Source organism: Antennarius striatus, chromosome 23 (assembly GCF_040054535.1).
Source record: "Antennarius striatus isolate MH-2024 chromosome 23, ASM4005453v1, whole genome shotgun sequence".
In the NCBI taxonomy this organism is placed as follows: domain Eukaryota; kingdom Metazoa; phylum Chordata; class Actinopteri; order Lophiiformes; family Antennariidae; genus Antennarius; species Antennarius striatus.
The window spans coordinates 12,952,447-12,968,890 of NC_090798.1; the positions used below are offsets into that span (position 1 = coordinate 12,952,447).

A 16,444-nucleotide genomic window follows, 5' to 3' on the forward strand; every position below is an offset into this window, starting at 1 on the left:
CTCCAGAGGAAAGTGAAGCCATGTTGACGCATGATGGAAGGTCAATAGCGCCTCCTTGTGGACAAAGTGAGTCCCTGCCTCCCACCGACACTGATTATGACATCCCCAATAATACTGTACTATAACGACACATTTACGACTCACCAGTTCTTTTTTTATTCTTTATTACATTATCTGGGAAAGTTTTCATCACTTTAATTTGATGATTTCTAACAAACTGCACTTAAAAACAAAGAAAAGTTAATTGACCATTTAAAATTACTACCTGGTGACGATGCTGATGATGGATTTACTTAGTTTTGTAACTTTTTCAGTGGTCGACTCAACATGAAAGTTATTTCTGACACATTTATTGTTCGACAAGGTAAATAATCTGCAGCAGAATCCAGATTGGAAATAATTAGTTGAGCTCAAACTTCCCAAATATTGACGACATACGGCTCAGCTTCAGAATGATGATAAAGAAACTATAAAAACTATTATTGCACATTGGCTTTACATGTGGAACACCAGCTACCGGCGCACCAACAGCTTCAGTGGTATCAGAAAGGGGTTGAGGGGGAGACAAGGTTCTGTTGAGGCTTCTGATTGGCTGGATGTGTTACTGCTCCCTGACGGTTTGCTCTGGGCTCCATCCAAGAGGTCTTTAAACATCTCTCTGGTAACCCTGGAGTTTGCGGAGAGTGACAGACACTGGTACACCTGCAGATATGGAGAAAGACTTGGAAGGTTAAGGATGGACAGACTGACAGGAGCACTGCCTCTGATTGGACTACAGACTCCACACAAGCATCATGGATAAAAACAATCGTGGGTTTCAGGATTTCAGTACAGAATAATGAAAATGTCAGAAAGTGTTCAGAGTTGGGTTTAAAATGTATTTAACAAAGTCTCCAGAGGTTTGACTGCTTCAACAGACTGATGGTTCAGGATTGGGGATTGATGGTTTAGGGGTTGGGGTCTGGACCAGAGTTCTCACAGTCATACCTTGAGTAGATGACTTTGGAGCTTGTTGCAGTTGAGTAGTGGCAGCTCCTCCGGTAAAGACATCAGCAGATCTAGGACTATAGCACTCTCTGGAGACACGAGACAAAGGGGGTCAGACCTGCACCACCACACAAACACAAGCCACTGGGACAAATACAGTAGGGCTGCACAACAGACACTGCCCAGGCAAAATATCAATGCTCTCCATTGCGGGAAAAAAACAGGTAATGCAGTAGACCCAGGGAGTCCGTTAATGCAGCAGTCCCCAACCTGAGCTAACCCTAACCCTGACCTTTAGATGTGAACCTGAACCTTAGACATGAATTCTACATCTTGAACCTTGATCTGATTCTACACGTCAACAGTCCTGAATCCTTACTGGACCCCTGAGGCCCTTTCTGAACCTACACCAGACCCTATAAAACCTGACTCTAAACCAGGGGTGGGAAACTTTTTGACTGTAGGGCCACATAGAGCTCTGGACCAGCTGAGGAGCAGATGGACAGAATGTTTATTTGTACAAACACAAATGACATGTAAAAACAGTTATATGAAAGTTCTGACCTTATAAAGGCAGCAAAGAGTACACATGTAAGGCTTACTGTGAACATAAGAAAATAGACATAATATAGACGTAAAACTTCCTCTAGACCTGAATCTACACCAAATCCCAGATCTGACTCTAGAACTGAACCTAGACCTTAACCTTAGACATGTCCTTAGAACTTACTCTAAAACCTGACCCAAAGAACTGATCCTAGAACTTACCAAAGAGCTGACCTTAGATATGAAGCTAGACCTTACTCTAGAATTTAACCTGGAGTTTTCTCTGTTCCGTGATTAAAGTAGGCGTCAGTTCTGCTGATGGTCAAAAAACATGATTTCACCAAATATTTATCCAATGAGGGCTGTTAACCGTGGGCTTTAGGGGGTGACTTGTTGTTTTGGTCGGGCAGTGGACTCATGTCTGATTAAAAAATACATGTTTGTGCTTCAGTTCAACCCCCTCCCTTCTCGTTGGTACTCACCCATTGGGGTGAGGCAGCACTCCTCGTTCTGCTTGTGAATGGCGCTCAGGTAGCGATAAATCTTCTCAAAGTCCACTACACACTTCACACCCAAAGTCCTGGGACTGTCTTTTGTGGAGTATTTGCTTGTGCGTCCAAACTGGGACTGAACCGTTGCAGGGGGTGAAGAGAGTGGGGGGGTGGAAGTAGCTGGGCAGGAGGAGGAAGAAGAGGATGATGATGATGGTGGTGCCATTTGACTAGTGGCAGCAGGCTGAGGGATGGGGGCAGCAGAAGGCTGAGAGGCAGAGGCGCCAACACAAAGCTGATGCTGGGGTGGAGGAACCTGGGGGTGTCCACCCTCTGGACTGGAAGCTGCTGTAGTCTGGACCCCCTGGGGGACAGCTCTGTTCTCGGGTGGCTCACCTGAGATTGAAACAGATCTGTTACAGTGGACTAAACTCATGAGATTCCAAGAACCTGGACACACAGACCCTGTAGATGTCTGGAACCACAGGTTGAACCACAGCCAGGTTCAGACCCCCCTACTCTCTCAGAGGAAGGACTGTGTGAAGGCCTACCTTGGGCCAGTGAACGAGGCATCGGTCTGAAGGTGATGGTGCGCCCGGCAGGCCGGTGTGGGTCTGCAGGCAGCGTTTGGACCTGGGGAGGGTCACTGTTCTTCAGGCTCCGAGGCTCTATGGAGCAGACAGTCAGCATCTGAGGAAGAGGAGGATGGGAGGAGAAAGACAACAGACTGAAGGGGATCCAGACCTCATCCAACGCCTCCACCCACCATCAGAAGCAGGCGTCCCGTGACGTACCTGAGAGAACGCGCTGGACATGGGTTCCACCAGGGTTCCAGCCACCACTGAGGCCATCTGCCCCCACAACTCCATCGGCTTCCTCACTTTGTTCTCCTTCGCCCGCCTCCTCTTCAGCTCGAAGCTTGCACGGGAGATCACTTTATCCCTCAGAGTTTCCACCAGAGCCTGGACCTGAGGGGAGGAGCAACAACGGCTGACGAAAACCGATCGATCGATTGATTGATTGACTCATTGGCTGTTGATGGAACTTCTTTGTGTGACTTCAAGACTGTCGCTCAGACAAACAGCTTCACGTTTCCTCTCCTTCAGATCAATGCTCAGGTAAAAGCATCCAATATTGGGGCGTGGCCACATCTGGTTAGCCAATAGAAAAAGAAAAACAGAGCTTTGACGTTTCCTGTTTTGCATAAATTATCTGAATAAAACCAAATATGATTTGATTTAATGTGTTCATCCTTTCTTGCTACATTGTAGCCTCACATTATAGGAAATTGATCTGTGATTATTGATCCTTGCAGGGTTCAATAAAATAATAAGAGATATAGATTAAATGTTCATGCATGTCTATTTAAAATAAATATATAAATATAAATATATAGATCACAGTGTCATCTGCGAACATGTCTAACCTCGTCTGTTAGCTGCTAGCGTTAGCTTCTAGCGTTAGCTGCTAGAGATAGCTGCTAGCGATAGCTGCTAGCGTTAGCTGCTAGCGATAGCTGCTAGCGTTAGCTGCTAGCGATAGCTGCTAGCGATAGCTGCTAGCGTTAGCTGCTAGCGTTAGCTGCTAGCGTTAGCTGCTAGCGTTAGCTGCTAGCGATAGCTGCTAGCGTTAGCTGCTAGCGTTAGCTGCTAGCGTTAGCTGCTAGCGTTAGCTGCTAGCGTTAGCTGCTAGCGATAGCTGCTAGCGTTAGCTGCTAGCGTTAGCTGCTAGCGTTAGCTGCTAGCGTTAGCCGCCGGCTCACCTGCCCCCCTTACCTCCGCGGTGGACCGGGTCGGGACGGACCTCTTCAGGGCCGGGTAGTCCAGGTCTCCGGTGGGCCCCACGGTCCGGCTGAACCTCTTCAGTGCCCCCAGCAGCTGCACCAGCTCCGGCCTCCGCCACTCACCGGCAACCGAACCCGGCACCGACTCGGGTTCGAGGTTCGAGTCCCGTTTGGTTCTCTTCCGGGGGGGAGGCTTCATGTCGGACCGGGCAGACGGACTCAGTCCAGCGTCAGAGCGGACCAGTGTGTTCCTCCTTTAACCGGGGCGTTCAGGCAGGCATGAATGTCCACACCGCCCCCTACCGGAGCGGAGGGTGTCCTGCATGGACCCCGGTCCCCATCTGTCCTCTTCATCCACTCCTCTTCCTCATGCAGTAATAATACAGAACCAGAACCAGAACCAGAACCAGAACCAGAACGACAGGGACAGAGGGAGGGGACTAGAACTAGTCCTGAGATGGTCAACCAATCACAGAGAAGGAGGGCGATGGATGGATGGATGGATGGATGGATGGATGGATGGATGGATGGATGGATGGATGGATGGATGGATGGATGGATGGATGGATGGATGGATGGATAGATAGATAGATAGATAGATAGATAGATAGATAGATAGATAGATAGATAGATAGATAGATAGATAGATAGATAGACAGATAGATAGATAGATAGATAGATAGATAGATAGATAGATAGATAGACAGATAGATAGATCCTGTTTGTTAGCTGAGTGTAGAACAGACACGACCCTGAGGTGTGTTGTATTGTACTGTATGTGTGTGTGTGTGTGTGTGTGTGTGTGTGTGTGTGTGTGTGTGTGTGTGTGTGTGTGTGTGTGTGCTCTGCAGTGGCTGCATGATGATGTTGGTGGATGAGTCACCACACTTCACCACGTGACATCATGAATCACTGCTGCACCTCTCCATAGGCAGAGCTGCACCATCAACAGCTCCACTCCTCCAGCCCCTCACCCCTCATCCCTCCATCTCCTCTGCCCTCTGTTGCTGCTTCATGGTTTTGTTATTTAGGATGTTCACTCTCTTTCCTCCACTGTCTCCAGGTGTTCCTCTGCATCATATCTAACTAACAACGAGTGACTACCCAGGATATTTGTAGTCTCCTTTCACACTCACATAAAAATTACCTCTTTCCACAATGAAGCATTATTGTAAGAAAAATAGTTGACTTTATTTTTTCATTCTGTGTTGCAAAAGTACTCATTGACATGCGCATATTTACATCCAGCAAACGCATGTTTATTGTAATGGTTACAACAAGGTACATCCAGACAGACCACGGACAGCGGCTGCTGCCTACATGACTCAAAACAATGGTTTCAGGTACACAAACAATCACTGTTTCTGTCATCTTGGTATTTTTTTTAAAACTTTTTAACTGATGCTTTTACGGTATCAAAGAGGCAGTTTTGAAGTAAGTATACATAAACGTGCAGATGCTGTGCTCCTCCCTCCGTCGGCCACGTCATATACAGTATGAATGTTGGTCTCTGTCTTTAGTATTCTTAATTTCTCAAAAATAACAAATTGTTAAAAAATTGAAAAAGTTTCCCTTCTCTTGATTTAAAAATCAGAATCTCTTTTGACTTGTCTTTTCATTGTGAGCCTGGCAACAAAGATGCTGTGATTTTCTCATCTCTTAGCAACAGATGACCACAAAGGTCAACAATTCCAACAAAACGAACAGCTCATGTTCCCGTGACATTTCGGACAAAGAAGGAAACACTTGAAACTCATCAGCATCCATATTCATCAGCAAATAGAATATCAGGAGTACAGTCCTTTCTTTTGCACTCATTTGTTTCAAGAGTCACGATATTTTCTACGGCGTTGCCTTCAAATCCCTCTATGCAGATGATTCTGTACCAAAACATAAAAAACAAAGAGGACTACGATGTTAGTGATTCTCCTCGCTCCATCCACACAACCTCATGACCTACAGCTGAATCCACACCTGACTGACAAAAGACGGCTGGACCGACGCTTCAGTCTGATTCATACTGCCACCTGCTGGGGTGGAGGGTGACGACAAATCTGTTAAGTTTTAGGAAAGAACCTGTTGGTACTCATCAGATGTTTGAGTCCATCCCGTTTTCATCATTACACAAGTAAAACACGTTTTGTTAGTTTGTTCTGAAAGAAAATCACCTCCCTTCCTTATGTTTTTAAAATTATGTTAGAACTGAGTTCTCCTCTAAAAGGCAGGGATTGTCAAAGAATGCAATATAGAGTTTGGCCAGAGTTTGGCACCATAGCAACAAGGTAATTGAAGTTATGCAAAAGGATGAGTCATCCATCATAGCGCTATACAGCGGCTTCTAGAGCTCCGTTATGAAATATGCTGTTTTAGTTCAATACGTTTCATTCCAAAGAGCTTTGGCAGAACGGCATCTAAATTCTTCAGGGCAACGTTTGTAAGGTTTGTTTGCTGCATTTTTATAGAAACACAAAAATGATTTGTTTGAATATAAAGGATTAATTATAAATTCCAGTGAGTGGTTTAGCAGGTGTGTCTTCACCTCTAAGAGATGACGACACACTGTGTTGCCGAAACTATGTTGACAGCTTTGGGTCGGGGGTAGTTTGTAAAGATACCTGCACCGGTAAATCAATATATTAATCAGTCCATCGCTTTGAAAGACCAGATTTACCCAAAATAAATCAAATGGAGAAAACTGACTGGAACCAACCGGTGGCCTGATTCACCAACCCAACCGACCGCTGGACGTGGGTGAACACATGACTTCTGTGGTGGAGGTGACAGATAGTGAGCGTCCTCCTTTGATGGCATTGTAAATGTCCAAATGGAGAATGTTGTCCAATCGGTAGATCTCTGGAATCACCCTGTCCCCCCCCAGCCCCGCTGAACCTCCCCCTGAGAGGAGTGTAGATGTCAGTCTGTTCTCTACAGGTCCATCTCATCCAGTGTGTCCTCTGTCATGTCCTCGTCCAAATCACAACCAATCAAAAAGGAGAAACAATAGAAAGAAAAGCAGAAAAATAAAACAACTTACAAATGCACTGTTGTGCCTTCAGGTGTGTCCCCCCCCCCCCCCGTCTCTCTCCCCCACCCTTCAGTCTTAAATCTGAGGTCTCTTCATGAGCATCTGTTGAATGTATTTCTCCAGATTGTCACGGTTACCATCTGGCTGCTTAGCAGCCCTAAAATAACCTTCGTTTCTCGTGGCTTGAGGCGCCGGGGGTGAGAAGTAAACCTGCATCTGCTGGGGAGGGACGGCGGGTATCTGTGGGGGAGAACGTGGTTTCATCGGTTGAAATGTCCGGGTATACAGTGGGAGAGGGTAGGGGCGGTAGTAAGGCTTCTGCTGCAGGCCTACGGGGGATTTGTTGAGCCACGGCGCCACCCAGCTATGATAACGGCGCCTGGGGGGGAAGGCGTACGGGTCGCCCACAGGATACCCCAACCAGCTGTCGAGGGTGTGAGCAGGTTTGGGGATGTAGTAACGAGGTTTGGGTCTGGGGGGTGAAGGGAAGTAGATGGGCTGGTGGTCCAGGTAGGGCTTCCTCTGGTAGTACGGGGGGTAGCGGTAGAACAGGTAGCCAGACTGGGGTGGTTTGACCCACAGCTCCTGATTGGTCGAGACACGCTGCTGAGGTTTGGACCACGGCGGAGGCCTGGCAAGACTGTTCCACAGAACCTGGGATACTGCTGGCGAAGCCTCCTGGATCCGCTGGAGGGGGCTGAAAGAGGGTTGCCTGGAGACGGGGAGGCTGTTCCGATTGGCCGACACACGTGATGAAGAGAAGGCAGAGGACAGAGGACCTGGAGGTCTCTGCCAACGGGACGCGACCTCAGGAGGCACGTCCTTCTTCTTCTTCTTCTCCACATCGCTGATGATGTCCACCACGTCGTCAGCGGGGAGGTGGAGCTTGCTGGAGATCTCGATCAGCTTGTCGATGGTCTGCGGGTCGATGTCTTCCTCCTCCGTGACCTGCTCTTCATCAGACCTCTTGTCCTCCACGGTGTTGGAGATGGTGGAGCTGTACTTCCTGTTCCCTTTGTTCTGTCTGACCATGTAGCGTAGCAGCATGTCCGAGGCGATGTCAGCCAGCTTCTCCTCCTTCATCCTGGCTCTCTGCGCCTCAGCCGCCTGCCTCCTCATCTCCTCCTGCTCTACTTTGGCACGAGCCTCCTCCTCTTCTGGACTCAACACCTCCTCTTCCTCCTCCTCCTCCTCCTCTCCTGGCTCATCATCTTCCTCCATGTCCTCGTCTACTGGACTCTGCGACTGTGCTGCATTACCGTCGGCGTCGTTTCCTTCCTCAAACACGTCCATGAAGTTCTCCTTGAAGGTGGGGAAGCTCAGGGCCTTCTGCGTCTCCTCCTGCCACTTCAGCTTCTTCTTGGACAGCGCCAGGTCTTTGTGGGCCGGTACGACGTCGTTGAAGCTGCTGTAGCCTCGGCTCTCTCGTTCGTTGGGTTTGCCCTCCCTCTTAGTGGGCGTGCTCAAACAAGGGAACTCCTTCATCATGGTCTCCAGGTTCTTCAGCTCCTCTGGGTTGAGCTGCTCCTCCTCCTCCTCTGGGCCGTTGGGTCCCTGCTGGGGGGACGCTCCCTGCTCGTTCTCCCCTTCTTCAGTCGGACCAGAGTTCTGCTGATGCGTTTGGACCTGGACTGTCTGGCTCACGGTACGACTGGTCACTTTTTCTGTCATCTTCTCCTCTTCTTCCTCAGCTGTCTGCCTCTCTTCTTCCTCCTGGTCTCTCCTCTGTGAAGCCATCATCAGCTCTAGTTCACGTCGTCCATCTCTGCCTCGGTCCGATTCCTCCACCACTCTCTCTTCATCTCCAACTTCCCTCTCTTCTGCCTTTACGTATCCCTCCGTCCCATCATGCTCCTCTCCCTCCCTCTGTCCCTCTCCTCTGGACTGATTCAGCGCCTCCAGTAAAACCGCTGCTAAGGTTTTGGGATCCACATCTTTAAAAAGTTCTTCTTCTTCCTCCGTTCCTCCTCTCTGTAACGATCGTCTCTCCTCATCCTCACTCCGTCGGTCCTCTGACTCCAGCAGCTCAGGAAGACTATTCCTCTGTGGGCTGCTGATGTTTGCAGTGGTGTTGATCTGGTTGGGGGAGGACAGAGGGAGGGCAGATGCCCCCATGAGGAGGACCAGGAGGGTAAGGGCACTTGAGGCATCATGGTACCCAATCATGGCTCAGAATGGGACCGGGTTGGAGCAGCGAGGGCGTCGGGGGTAACTGTAGGACAGAAAAACAGTTATAAACATCTGAGACCGGCCATCGATTGGCACGAATCAAAACCCTCCAACAGGAGGACTTACCCTGTCATCACACACACACACACACACACACACACACACACACACACACACACACACACACACACACACACACACACACACACACAGACCATGAAGGTCCCTCAGATCCTCTAATCAACTGTTTGCCTCCACTGCCCCCTGATGGAGTCTCTAAGACAAGACAAGAGGTCCTGACACTAGTTCCGCGAAGGTCAGTTCTATTAGGTCTCTTCTACTCGTTGCCATGACAACTCAGGTTCTCCTCAGGCCATCGGGGGCTGATGGGAACTGACCACCTGTTGTCATGTGATCCATTCAGATCAGCAGTGTTCACTGGGGGTTACAGCGCGATTCACAAGCAGATAGTGAAGTTTGCCCTTCTGACTGGTTTGTGTTAGTCGTGTGGAAACATCTCAAAGACCTGCCTGGATCCAAACCCCTGAACACGACCTGCTCTGCAACCCACACAAACAGGTTCCACATGGTGTCCTCACCCTGAACCAATCAGACCAGTTCCAGCAGACAGGTGACGCCGCTCGGATTAATAATCCACCCGACGAGGGAAAAACCAGGAGACATCTACCAGAATGAAGCACCTACGGACCGTGAGTGACCTCCCCCCAGACTGGACGGTTCACATGGAGCACCGAGCACCGCTTCATTCTCTAATCCGGCTTTTTGTAGCATAAATGAGTCATGATGAAGATGGCTGGGAGGGACGACCACGATGATGATGAAGAAGATGAAAAAGAAGTTCTGCTCCTTGGGGGTCGTGGTTCCTCACATCTGGATTCAGTGTCTTTTAGAAGATCCAACTAACTTCATGTAAGAATATGCCTTAAAGTTTCATCTCTGCCCCCCCACCCCCCACCCACTCACTCACCCCCACCAGAAACATTCCACAGCACTGGTGACCTGGTGTTGGTCCCACAGTCTCCTACCTGCAGCTTCCAGCTCCGTGACGCGCCACCCACCGCCTGCTGTGTGTGTGTGTGTGTGTGTGTGTGTTGATGCTGATGCTGTGGTCCCCCCCGGCTGCGGTCGCTCTCCTCCACTCGGGGCTCCGCTCCGCATCTCGTCCGCGTCCGGGCGGCTCGCGCCTCTTATACCTCCGCCCACGTGAGTCCTGCGTCAATCGATCCCCGCTGACGTCACCAGAGTAGGTTTCGTTCATAAGATTGCTCTGCACAGCCCCTCCCCCTTTGGATCGAACCAATCAGCTGCGGTGCTCACGCTGCTGAATGAACCCAGGAGGAGGACTATCAAATCCATGGAGTCACGTTCAGGGCCAGATCCAGGTCCTCAGGGGCCCACATGAAGGGGGTTCACAGAAACCCCCTTCAGTCAGAGCAGCAGAAAGCACAGCAGCAACTGGACGGGACTGCAGCCAATCAGGAGAGAGATGAAGGTGTGAGCTCAAAAACAGGACCTCCTCAAGGCGGAGGTGTGAATGTGGCTCATCTGTAGAAACAATCTGATGTCCACATGTTCTCTTCCTCTGAGCTGTGGTTCCTCCTCCGGTTCCTCACGTTGTGCAGAAGGTTCTGGGCTGTAACTGCACAAACCGTTCCCACCGGAACTGAAAGCGGTGAACAGAGCTGGAAGCTAACTGTTAGCTGTGCTGCTATGTGGAACAAGGTTTATTAATCCCACTTGTCATTGATTAAAACGTCTTGGAATTCCTTGTGACCAGTCCGTGTTGTGTTAGAGCTCCCCCTATGGGACTCTGGTGGTAATGGGTTACAAACCCTAACCCCAAAAACCCTAACCCTATCCTAACCCTGCTAATCCTAACCTTAACTCTAATCCTAACCCTAACTACTTTACAGAATAAACACATGCCAAATACATTATGTGTGTAGATTCATCTGCGATTGAGGAAAAATAATCCCAACGCATTGAGGGATTACCCAACCGTTGCAACGCAACAACAGACCTGCCCCATTTTGGTTCGATGGGTGTATCTAAGGTTTGTCCAAAAGTTCAGAGTGCTTTTGTTTCAGACGTGATAATAAATGCACGCGGTGCAAATGTTATCTTGAAGGAGTTGTCAGTCTGACACACACTGGTGTTCTTCTGGACCTCCAGCCAACAAGACCAAGACGTCAGGTGTCAGCAAACCTAACCTTCAATGAAAACATCTACAGTTAGCTATCTGTTAGCATAGCTGCAGCCCTGCAGCGTCTACCAGGTAGAACATGTGACCATCAGTGTGAACCGTCAGTAATTGTATGACCTGGATCATTAAAGGAGGAGAGGATGGAGGCTGAAGTCATCACGACACACTCCTGGTGTAAATGATCGTTTTCAAGTTTTAATATCGTTATAATAACAGCAATCCATTGGTGAGGTGCTTGATGAACGGTCGGGACGCCACGCAGAAGACCGGTGAACACAGCTGGGGTGTGGTGTGGGGGTGTGACGCAGGACGAGAACACGCTTCAGGGGAGCAGCAGACGCTCTGTGGTCACGTCTCAGCCAATAGGAAGACCGGCCAATGAGAAGAAAGATTGCATCTTCACACACCACTTCAGGTCTACCGACCCTCAATGAGTTTAGATTGTCACCAAATCACACACACACACACACACACACACACACACACACACACACACGTAGCCTATGGAAGCCCAGCGTTGGGGCTCTTCAGCCTCAGAAGCTCAGCAGTTAAACAGATGATTACTTTGTATTAAAGTACACATTTATGGGATACAGTAGAAGAAGCGATTCTATTGGTCGTGGACAGAAAGGGACTTTTGAAAATATCAAAAATATAGACAAGTACAAGACTCCTTCACTGCTGCCAGTTCTTCTTGTGAAGACCCAAACCCACCTCACTAACAACCAGCATCCACTGTCTTTGAATCCTATGATAACCTGAACACACACACACACACACACACACACACACACACACACACACACACACACACACACACACACAAAAGGACCGTCCCTTCTCTGTCCCTGGTTGAATCCGGTCCATCTGTGCCCAGATCCAGTGCTGTCAGTCCATGGTGTTCAGTTCCAGCTCCCGCCCCCCCTTCCAGCCCTTGGTATCTATAGTCCCATGAAGTTGCTGCACACTACGCCAGACCCATCTCCTCCAGCACGCTCCTGGGCGACTCGTCCTCCTGTGGAGCAGAACAGAGTTGGTTCTGAGACCCATTAAGAGGAGGTGGTCCTCCTCCAACCACTGCAGTAACATCCTCTGGCCACTAGGCGGCACTAGAGGACACCACCTGCACACCTGCTCCAAGTTGCCTCAAGACTTCACCCAAAGTAAATGTTTGTCACATGACACCGACTTCCTGTTGCCAGCAGGGGGCGACATTGTTAGCATGAACTCAGGTCTGTAGGGTGGGGCTTGTTTTATACAGGTGAGGTTTAAAGGGGTTTGGAAAACAAAAAACATCTGCAGCTCTAAGAGTCACACCCAGGGGGCGCTGTGACCCAACTACAGGTAAATGAGGTGCGGACGGGACCTAAAGGGGCCCGGGTCCGGTTACCTCCTGGAGGAGATCTGCCTGCTCGATGGCCTTCAGGACGCTCTTCTTAGACGTGTCCTGGATCTCTCCCCCCATCAGGAACTCGTCCAGGATGAAGTAGGCCTTCTCAAAGTTAAAGATGATGTCCAGCTCACACACCTGCACAGTTAACACGAATGGAAGGTCTTCACATAGTGTGTGCCAGAGGAAATGTTAGTTTTAACAAATACCCACAGTTGAAGCTGTTGAGATCATGAAAACTTCTTCCCAGCTGTCAGGGAGCAAACATCTCTAACTGTTATGTCTAAATGTGACTTTATTGTGATGTCATCAGTCAGAATAAGCCAATCAGAACGAGCCGACAGAGCCACACTCACACTGCCGAAGTATTTATCCAGCAGCTCTACGAAGCGATGGATCACTTCAAGGGTGATCAGCTCGTTGTCCTGTTCCTCGATCGCACAGCAGAAGTACAGGCTGGCGTACCTGCACACACACCCACACACACCCACACACACACCCACACACACACACACACACACCCACACACACACCCACACACACACACACACACACACACACACCCACACACACATAGACACACCTTTAGATAAACTTACCTGCAGGAAGCCTGCAGCAAAGTCAGCCAAAGCAGTCAGAATAAAATATGAAAGTAGAAACAAGGAGACACAAATTCTAACCATAAATAGAAAACAATTGAGGGAATAAAGAATAAACATGAGGGACTGCGAGGGGCCGACTGACGCAGGTGACCTCTTCTCACCTGTTCTGACTTCTCACCTTGTCTAAATAACGTGTTTGTGTAGTTTTATCTGAAAGCAGCAGAACTGACTGATCCACCAACTGTAACCCCGTTGTGAGTCAGATGGTCAACATCAGCATATCACACACACCACACCACACAGTGTTCAGACAGCCAACAGGTAGACCCCACCCACCTGCACCCGTGACTGGTTCTGATTAAACAGACTCCACCTTAATGGACATCAGCTCTAGTGGGGCCTCGGGATTTATTAGTGGAAGGTTACTTTACTCAAAACCGATTGTATTTTGTATGCATATGAGTTGTGCATCAGAGCACAACGGATAGTTGGCGGATGGATACAACATCAGTGAGACCGGATCTCGTTCTTTACCACGTGTCGGCGGATGGATACGACATCAGTGAGACCGGATCTCGTTCTTTACCACGTGTCGGCGGATGGATACGACATCAGTGAGACCGCATCTGGTTCTTTACCACTGGTTTTGGGGCCTTACTACAAGATAAGAACGGATTCAAATCTGATTAACAGATTTTATTTATTTTAAATGGGGAAATGTTTGACTTACGAATTCAGTCACGGAACAAACTAAACTTGTATCTCCACCTACACCAGTACTGTACTCCTGTATTGTACTCCTGAATTTGTCATTACAGTACATAGAACACCAGATGTTCTACATGCCACGTTTTGGTGCAGCACTAGAGAGCACAGCGCTCCCATTCTGGAGGGTCAGGCTGGATCTCTCTACGTGTTCCCCCTGTTTGGGGGACATCAACCACGAATCTCCACCCCGGCTGGAGCTGCAGGACAAACGTGATCACTGCTTCAGATTCCACCCCAGGAGTCGTCCACACACATCGGTGAAGACATCCTACCTTTTGTAGACAATCTTCAGGTCCCTCCACTCCAGGAAGCTGCACATCTTTGGTTTCCGTGCCAACACGATCTGCATCAACTCCCTCACCATCTTCTTCTTGTCCCGCTCAGCCGTGGCCGTGTACCATTTCTGTAAGCGCAGCTTTCCCTGTCGGCTGAACAGCAGCATGAAGCGCATCTGCAGCAGGACGGGACGCAATGAGAACAGAATGAGAACATAATGAGAACATAATGAGAACAGAATGAGAACATAATGAGAACACAATGAGAACACAACGAGAACAGAATGAGAACACAATGAGAACAGAATGAGAACACGAGAAAACAATGAGAACATGAGAAAAAAATAAGAAAACAATGAGAACACAACGAGAACACAACGAGAAAACAATGAGAACATAATGAGAAAACAATAAGAAAACAATGAGTAAAACAATAAGAATATAATTAGAACATGATGGGAACGCAATGAGAACAAAATAATGAGAAAATAATGAGAACACAAAAAAAGCAGAATGTCAACTTTTCCTCGCAGCAACTAATGAAAAATTTTGAAACATCCTCCGTTTCTAATAAAGGCTTTTATACACACTTCTATCCTGTGTGTGTGTGTGTGTGTGTGTGTGTGTGTGTGTGTGTGTGTGTGTGTGTGTGTGTGTGTGTGTGTGGTGAATGCTGGTTAACATGGAGCTTCTTTTCCGGTTCTCTTGATGCGGATCTGAGCAGGAACCGGTTTGAGCTCCATGTGATGATGAAGGTGATGAAGGTGATGAAGGTGATGGAGGTGATGGAGGTGATGGAGGTGATGGAGGTGATGAAGGTGATGGAGGTGATGGAGGTGATGATGATGGTGACCCCCCCCCCCCCGTGTTGGGACTCCCAGCTGATCGCAGTGGCTCGTGCCACCGCTCGTGACGTACCGTTGAAGGCGCTGCTAGCCGCCGCTAGCTGCTAGCCGCTGCTAGCCGTTAGCCTGCAGCTGTTCTCACCACACACGGTGTGGCTCCGGATTCAGACGTCACTAACGTCACTGACGTCACCAGCCACAGTGAACCTGACCCGAGCCCCCACCACCTGACGCCCCCCCCCCACCCCTCACCTGGACTCGACCGGGGTCTCTTCAGCCTCCAGGTGAACGCGGCGCAGGTGAACACTTCCCGGAAGCACACACCTTGCTAGCATTAGCCCCGCGTCGAGCTCGCGCCCCGGCTAAACGCGCGACCGGAAGCGGACTCACCATGTCGCCCGGTGGGTTCAGTGTGTCACGTGACGAGCCAATCGATCCCCGGTCCACGACTCCCGCTCCGAACGCCTGGATCCACCGGAGCTAACGGTGACGGTCCATCCCCCCGCCGGACGCCTCCAGCCGCAGCCGCTGCCGCTGCGCACAGCACTTCCGCCTCTGCTGCGCATGCGCACTGTGACGTGTTGTAGCAACACGAGACTAAACGCACTTCAGTCAGGGGTGACATGAGATGATGACCTTCAGAAAACTAGGTCAAGGTCACATTTTCACTTTTATACATTTTTAGGTACGCATCTCTGAAGTGTGATGAGATATGATCAAAAAAATAAAACAACTTTTTCAGGAAGCCAGAGGCACAAAAATGTGATGATGATCTTCAGGTTTGGAAAACCAGGTCAATGTCATCATCAATAGTACAATATAGAAGTCATTGATGTGAGCATTATGAAAGTAGTTCAGGGTAAAATGTTGAATTCAGGTGTTTTTACATTTTCCACCTATTTATTCTTGGATATTTTAATGATAATCCAAATTATACACAAATAATGTCCGAGCAGCCAAAATGACTGCCTGTGGGAGTTCTAGGTAGAAACTCTCAAATCTCTTTTGGGTTTTGGAATTTTAATGATCAAACAATGTCAGAATAAAATTTACACACACTTAGGAAAAGTCAGAGTCCTATTGGTGCATAAGTTTTTAAAAAAAACCAAGTTATGACATTGCAAATTTTGAAAGCAGTCACGATGACTGCCTTGGGAGTTCTAGTGTTAAAGAAGAGTCCCGGCACAAAAAGTTGTGTCAACCATTAAAGAAAATATTATTGGTGTGCAAATCAACTGCAGCTCTTTGTGATTCCTAAAAAAAAAAAGTTGAAGGAACTCAACTACCGCTTTGTTGTTTGACTAAGAGCAGGTCAAGTGACAGGGAGTTCACATAGTCA

The 16,444-nt window shown here is 48.7% G+C and overlaps 3 protein-coding genes across 3 annotated transcripts; all 3 read right to left on the reverse strand.

The window, feature by feature from the left end:
* Positions 1-334: 334 nt before the first annotated feature.
* Positions 335-4,067, reverse strand: snapc2 (small nuclear RNA activating complex, polypeptide 2). Its single transcript, XM_068308199.1, has 6 exons — positions 3,800-4,067; positions 2,819-2,992; positions 2,576-2,714; positions 2,016-2,420; positions 988-1,076; positions 335-702 (listed from the first exon to the last, which is right to left on the reverse strand). The coding sequence occupies exons 1-6, from the start codon at positions 4,004-4,006 to the stop codon at positions 514-516; spliced, it is 1,203 nt and encodes a 400-aa protein (XP_068164300.1). The 5' UTR covers positions 4,007-4,067; the 3' UTR covers positions 335-513.
* A 2,840-nt stretch (positions 4,068-6,907) lies between these two features.
* vgf (VGF nerve growth factor inducible) lies at positions 6,908-11,405 on the reverse strand. Its single transcript, XM_068308851.1, has 3 exons — positions 11,343-11,405; positions 10,048-11,232; positions 6,908-9,044 (listed from the first exon to the last, which is right to left on the reverse strand). Exon 3 carries the CDS (start codon positions 8,996-8,998, stop codon positions 6,908-6,910), a length of 2,091 nt encoding a protein of 696 aa, XP_068164952.1. The 5' UTR covers positions 8,999-9,044; positions 10,048-11,232; positions 11,343-11,405.
* On the reverse strand, positions 11,401-15,662 carry ap1s1 (adaptor related protein complex 1 subunit sigma 1). Its single transcript, XM_068308325.1, has 5 exons — positions 15,496-15,662; positions 14,258-14,436; positions 12,972-13,080; positions 12,616-12,753; positions 11,401-12,240 (listed from the first exon to the last, which is right to left on the reverse strand). The coding sequence occupies exons 1-5, from the start codon at positions 15,496-15,498 to the stop codon at positions 12,193-12,195; spliced, it is 477 nt and encodes a 158-aa protein (XP_068164426.1). The 5' UTR covers positions 15,499-15,662; the 3' UTR covers positions 11,401-12,192.
* Positions 15,663-16,444: the final 782 nt, after the last annotated feature.

What these genes read in the sequence shown, in the direction of transcription:
- snapc2 (XM_068308199.1), bottom strand. Translation starts at nt 4,006, where the DNA reads ATGAAGCCTCCCCCCCGGAAGAGAACCAAACGGGACTCGAACCTCGAA. An exon ending in CGACCCGGTCCACCGCGGAG is followed by an intron (nt 2,993 to 3,799) that starts GTAAGGGGGGCA and finishes TCCTCCCCTCAG; the next exon opens with GTCCAGGCTCTGGTGGAAAC. An exon ending in GCCTCGTTCACTGGCCCAAG is followed by an intron (nt 2,421 to 2,575) that starts GTAGGCCTTCAC and finishes TTTCAATCTCAG; the next exon opens with GTGAGCCACCCGAGAACAGA.
- vgf (XM_068308851.1), bottom strand. Translation starts at nt 8,998, where the DNA reads ATGATTGGGTACCATGATGCCTCAAGTGCCCTTACCCTCCTGGTCCTC.
- ap1s1 (XM_068308325.1), bottom strand. An exon ending in TGGATAAATACTTCGGCAGT is followed by an intron (nt 12,754 to 12,971) that starts GTGAGTGTGGCT and finishes TTAACTGTGCAG; the next exon opens with GTGTGTGAGCTGGACATCAT. An exon ending in AGGCAGATCTCCTCCAGGAG is followed by an intron (nt 12,241 to 12,615) that starts GTAACCGGACCC and finishes TCTGCTCCACAG; the next exon opens with GAGGACGAGTCGCCCAGGAG.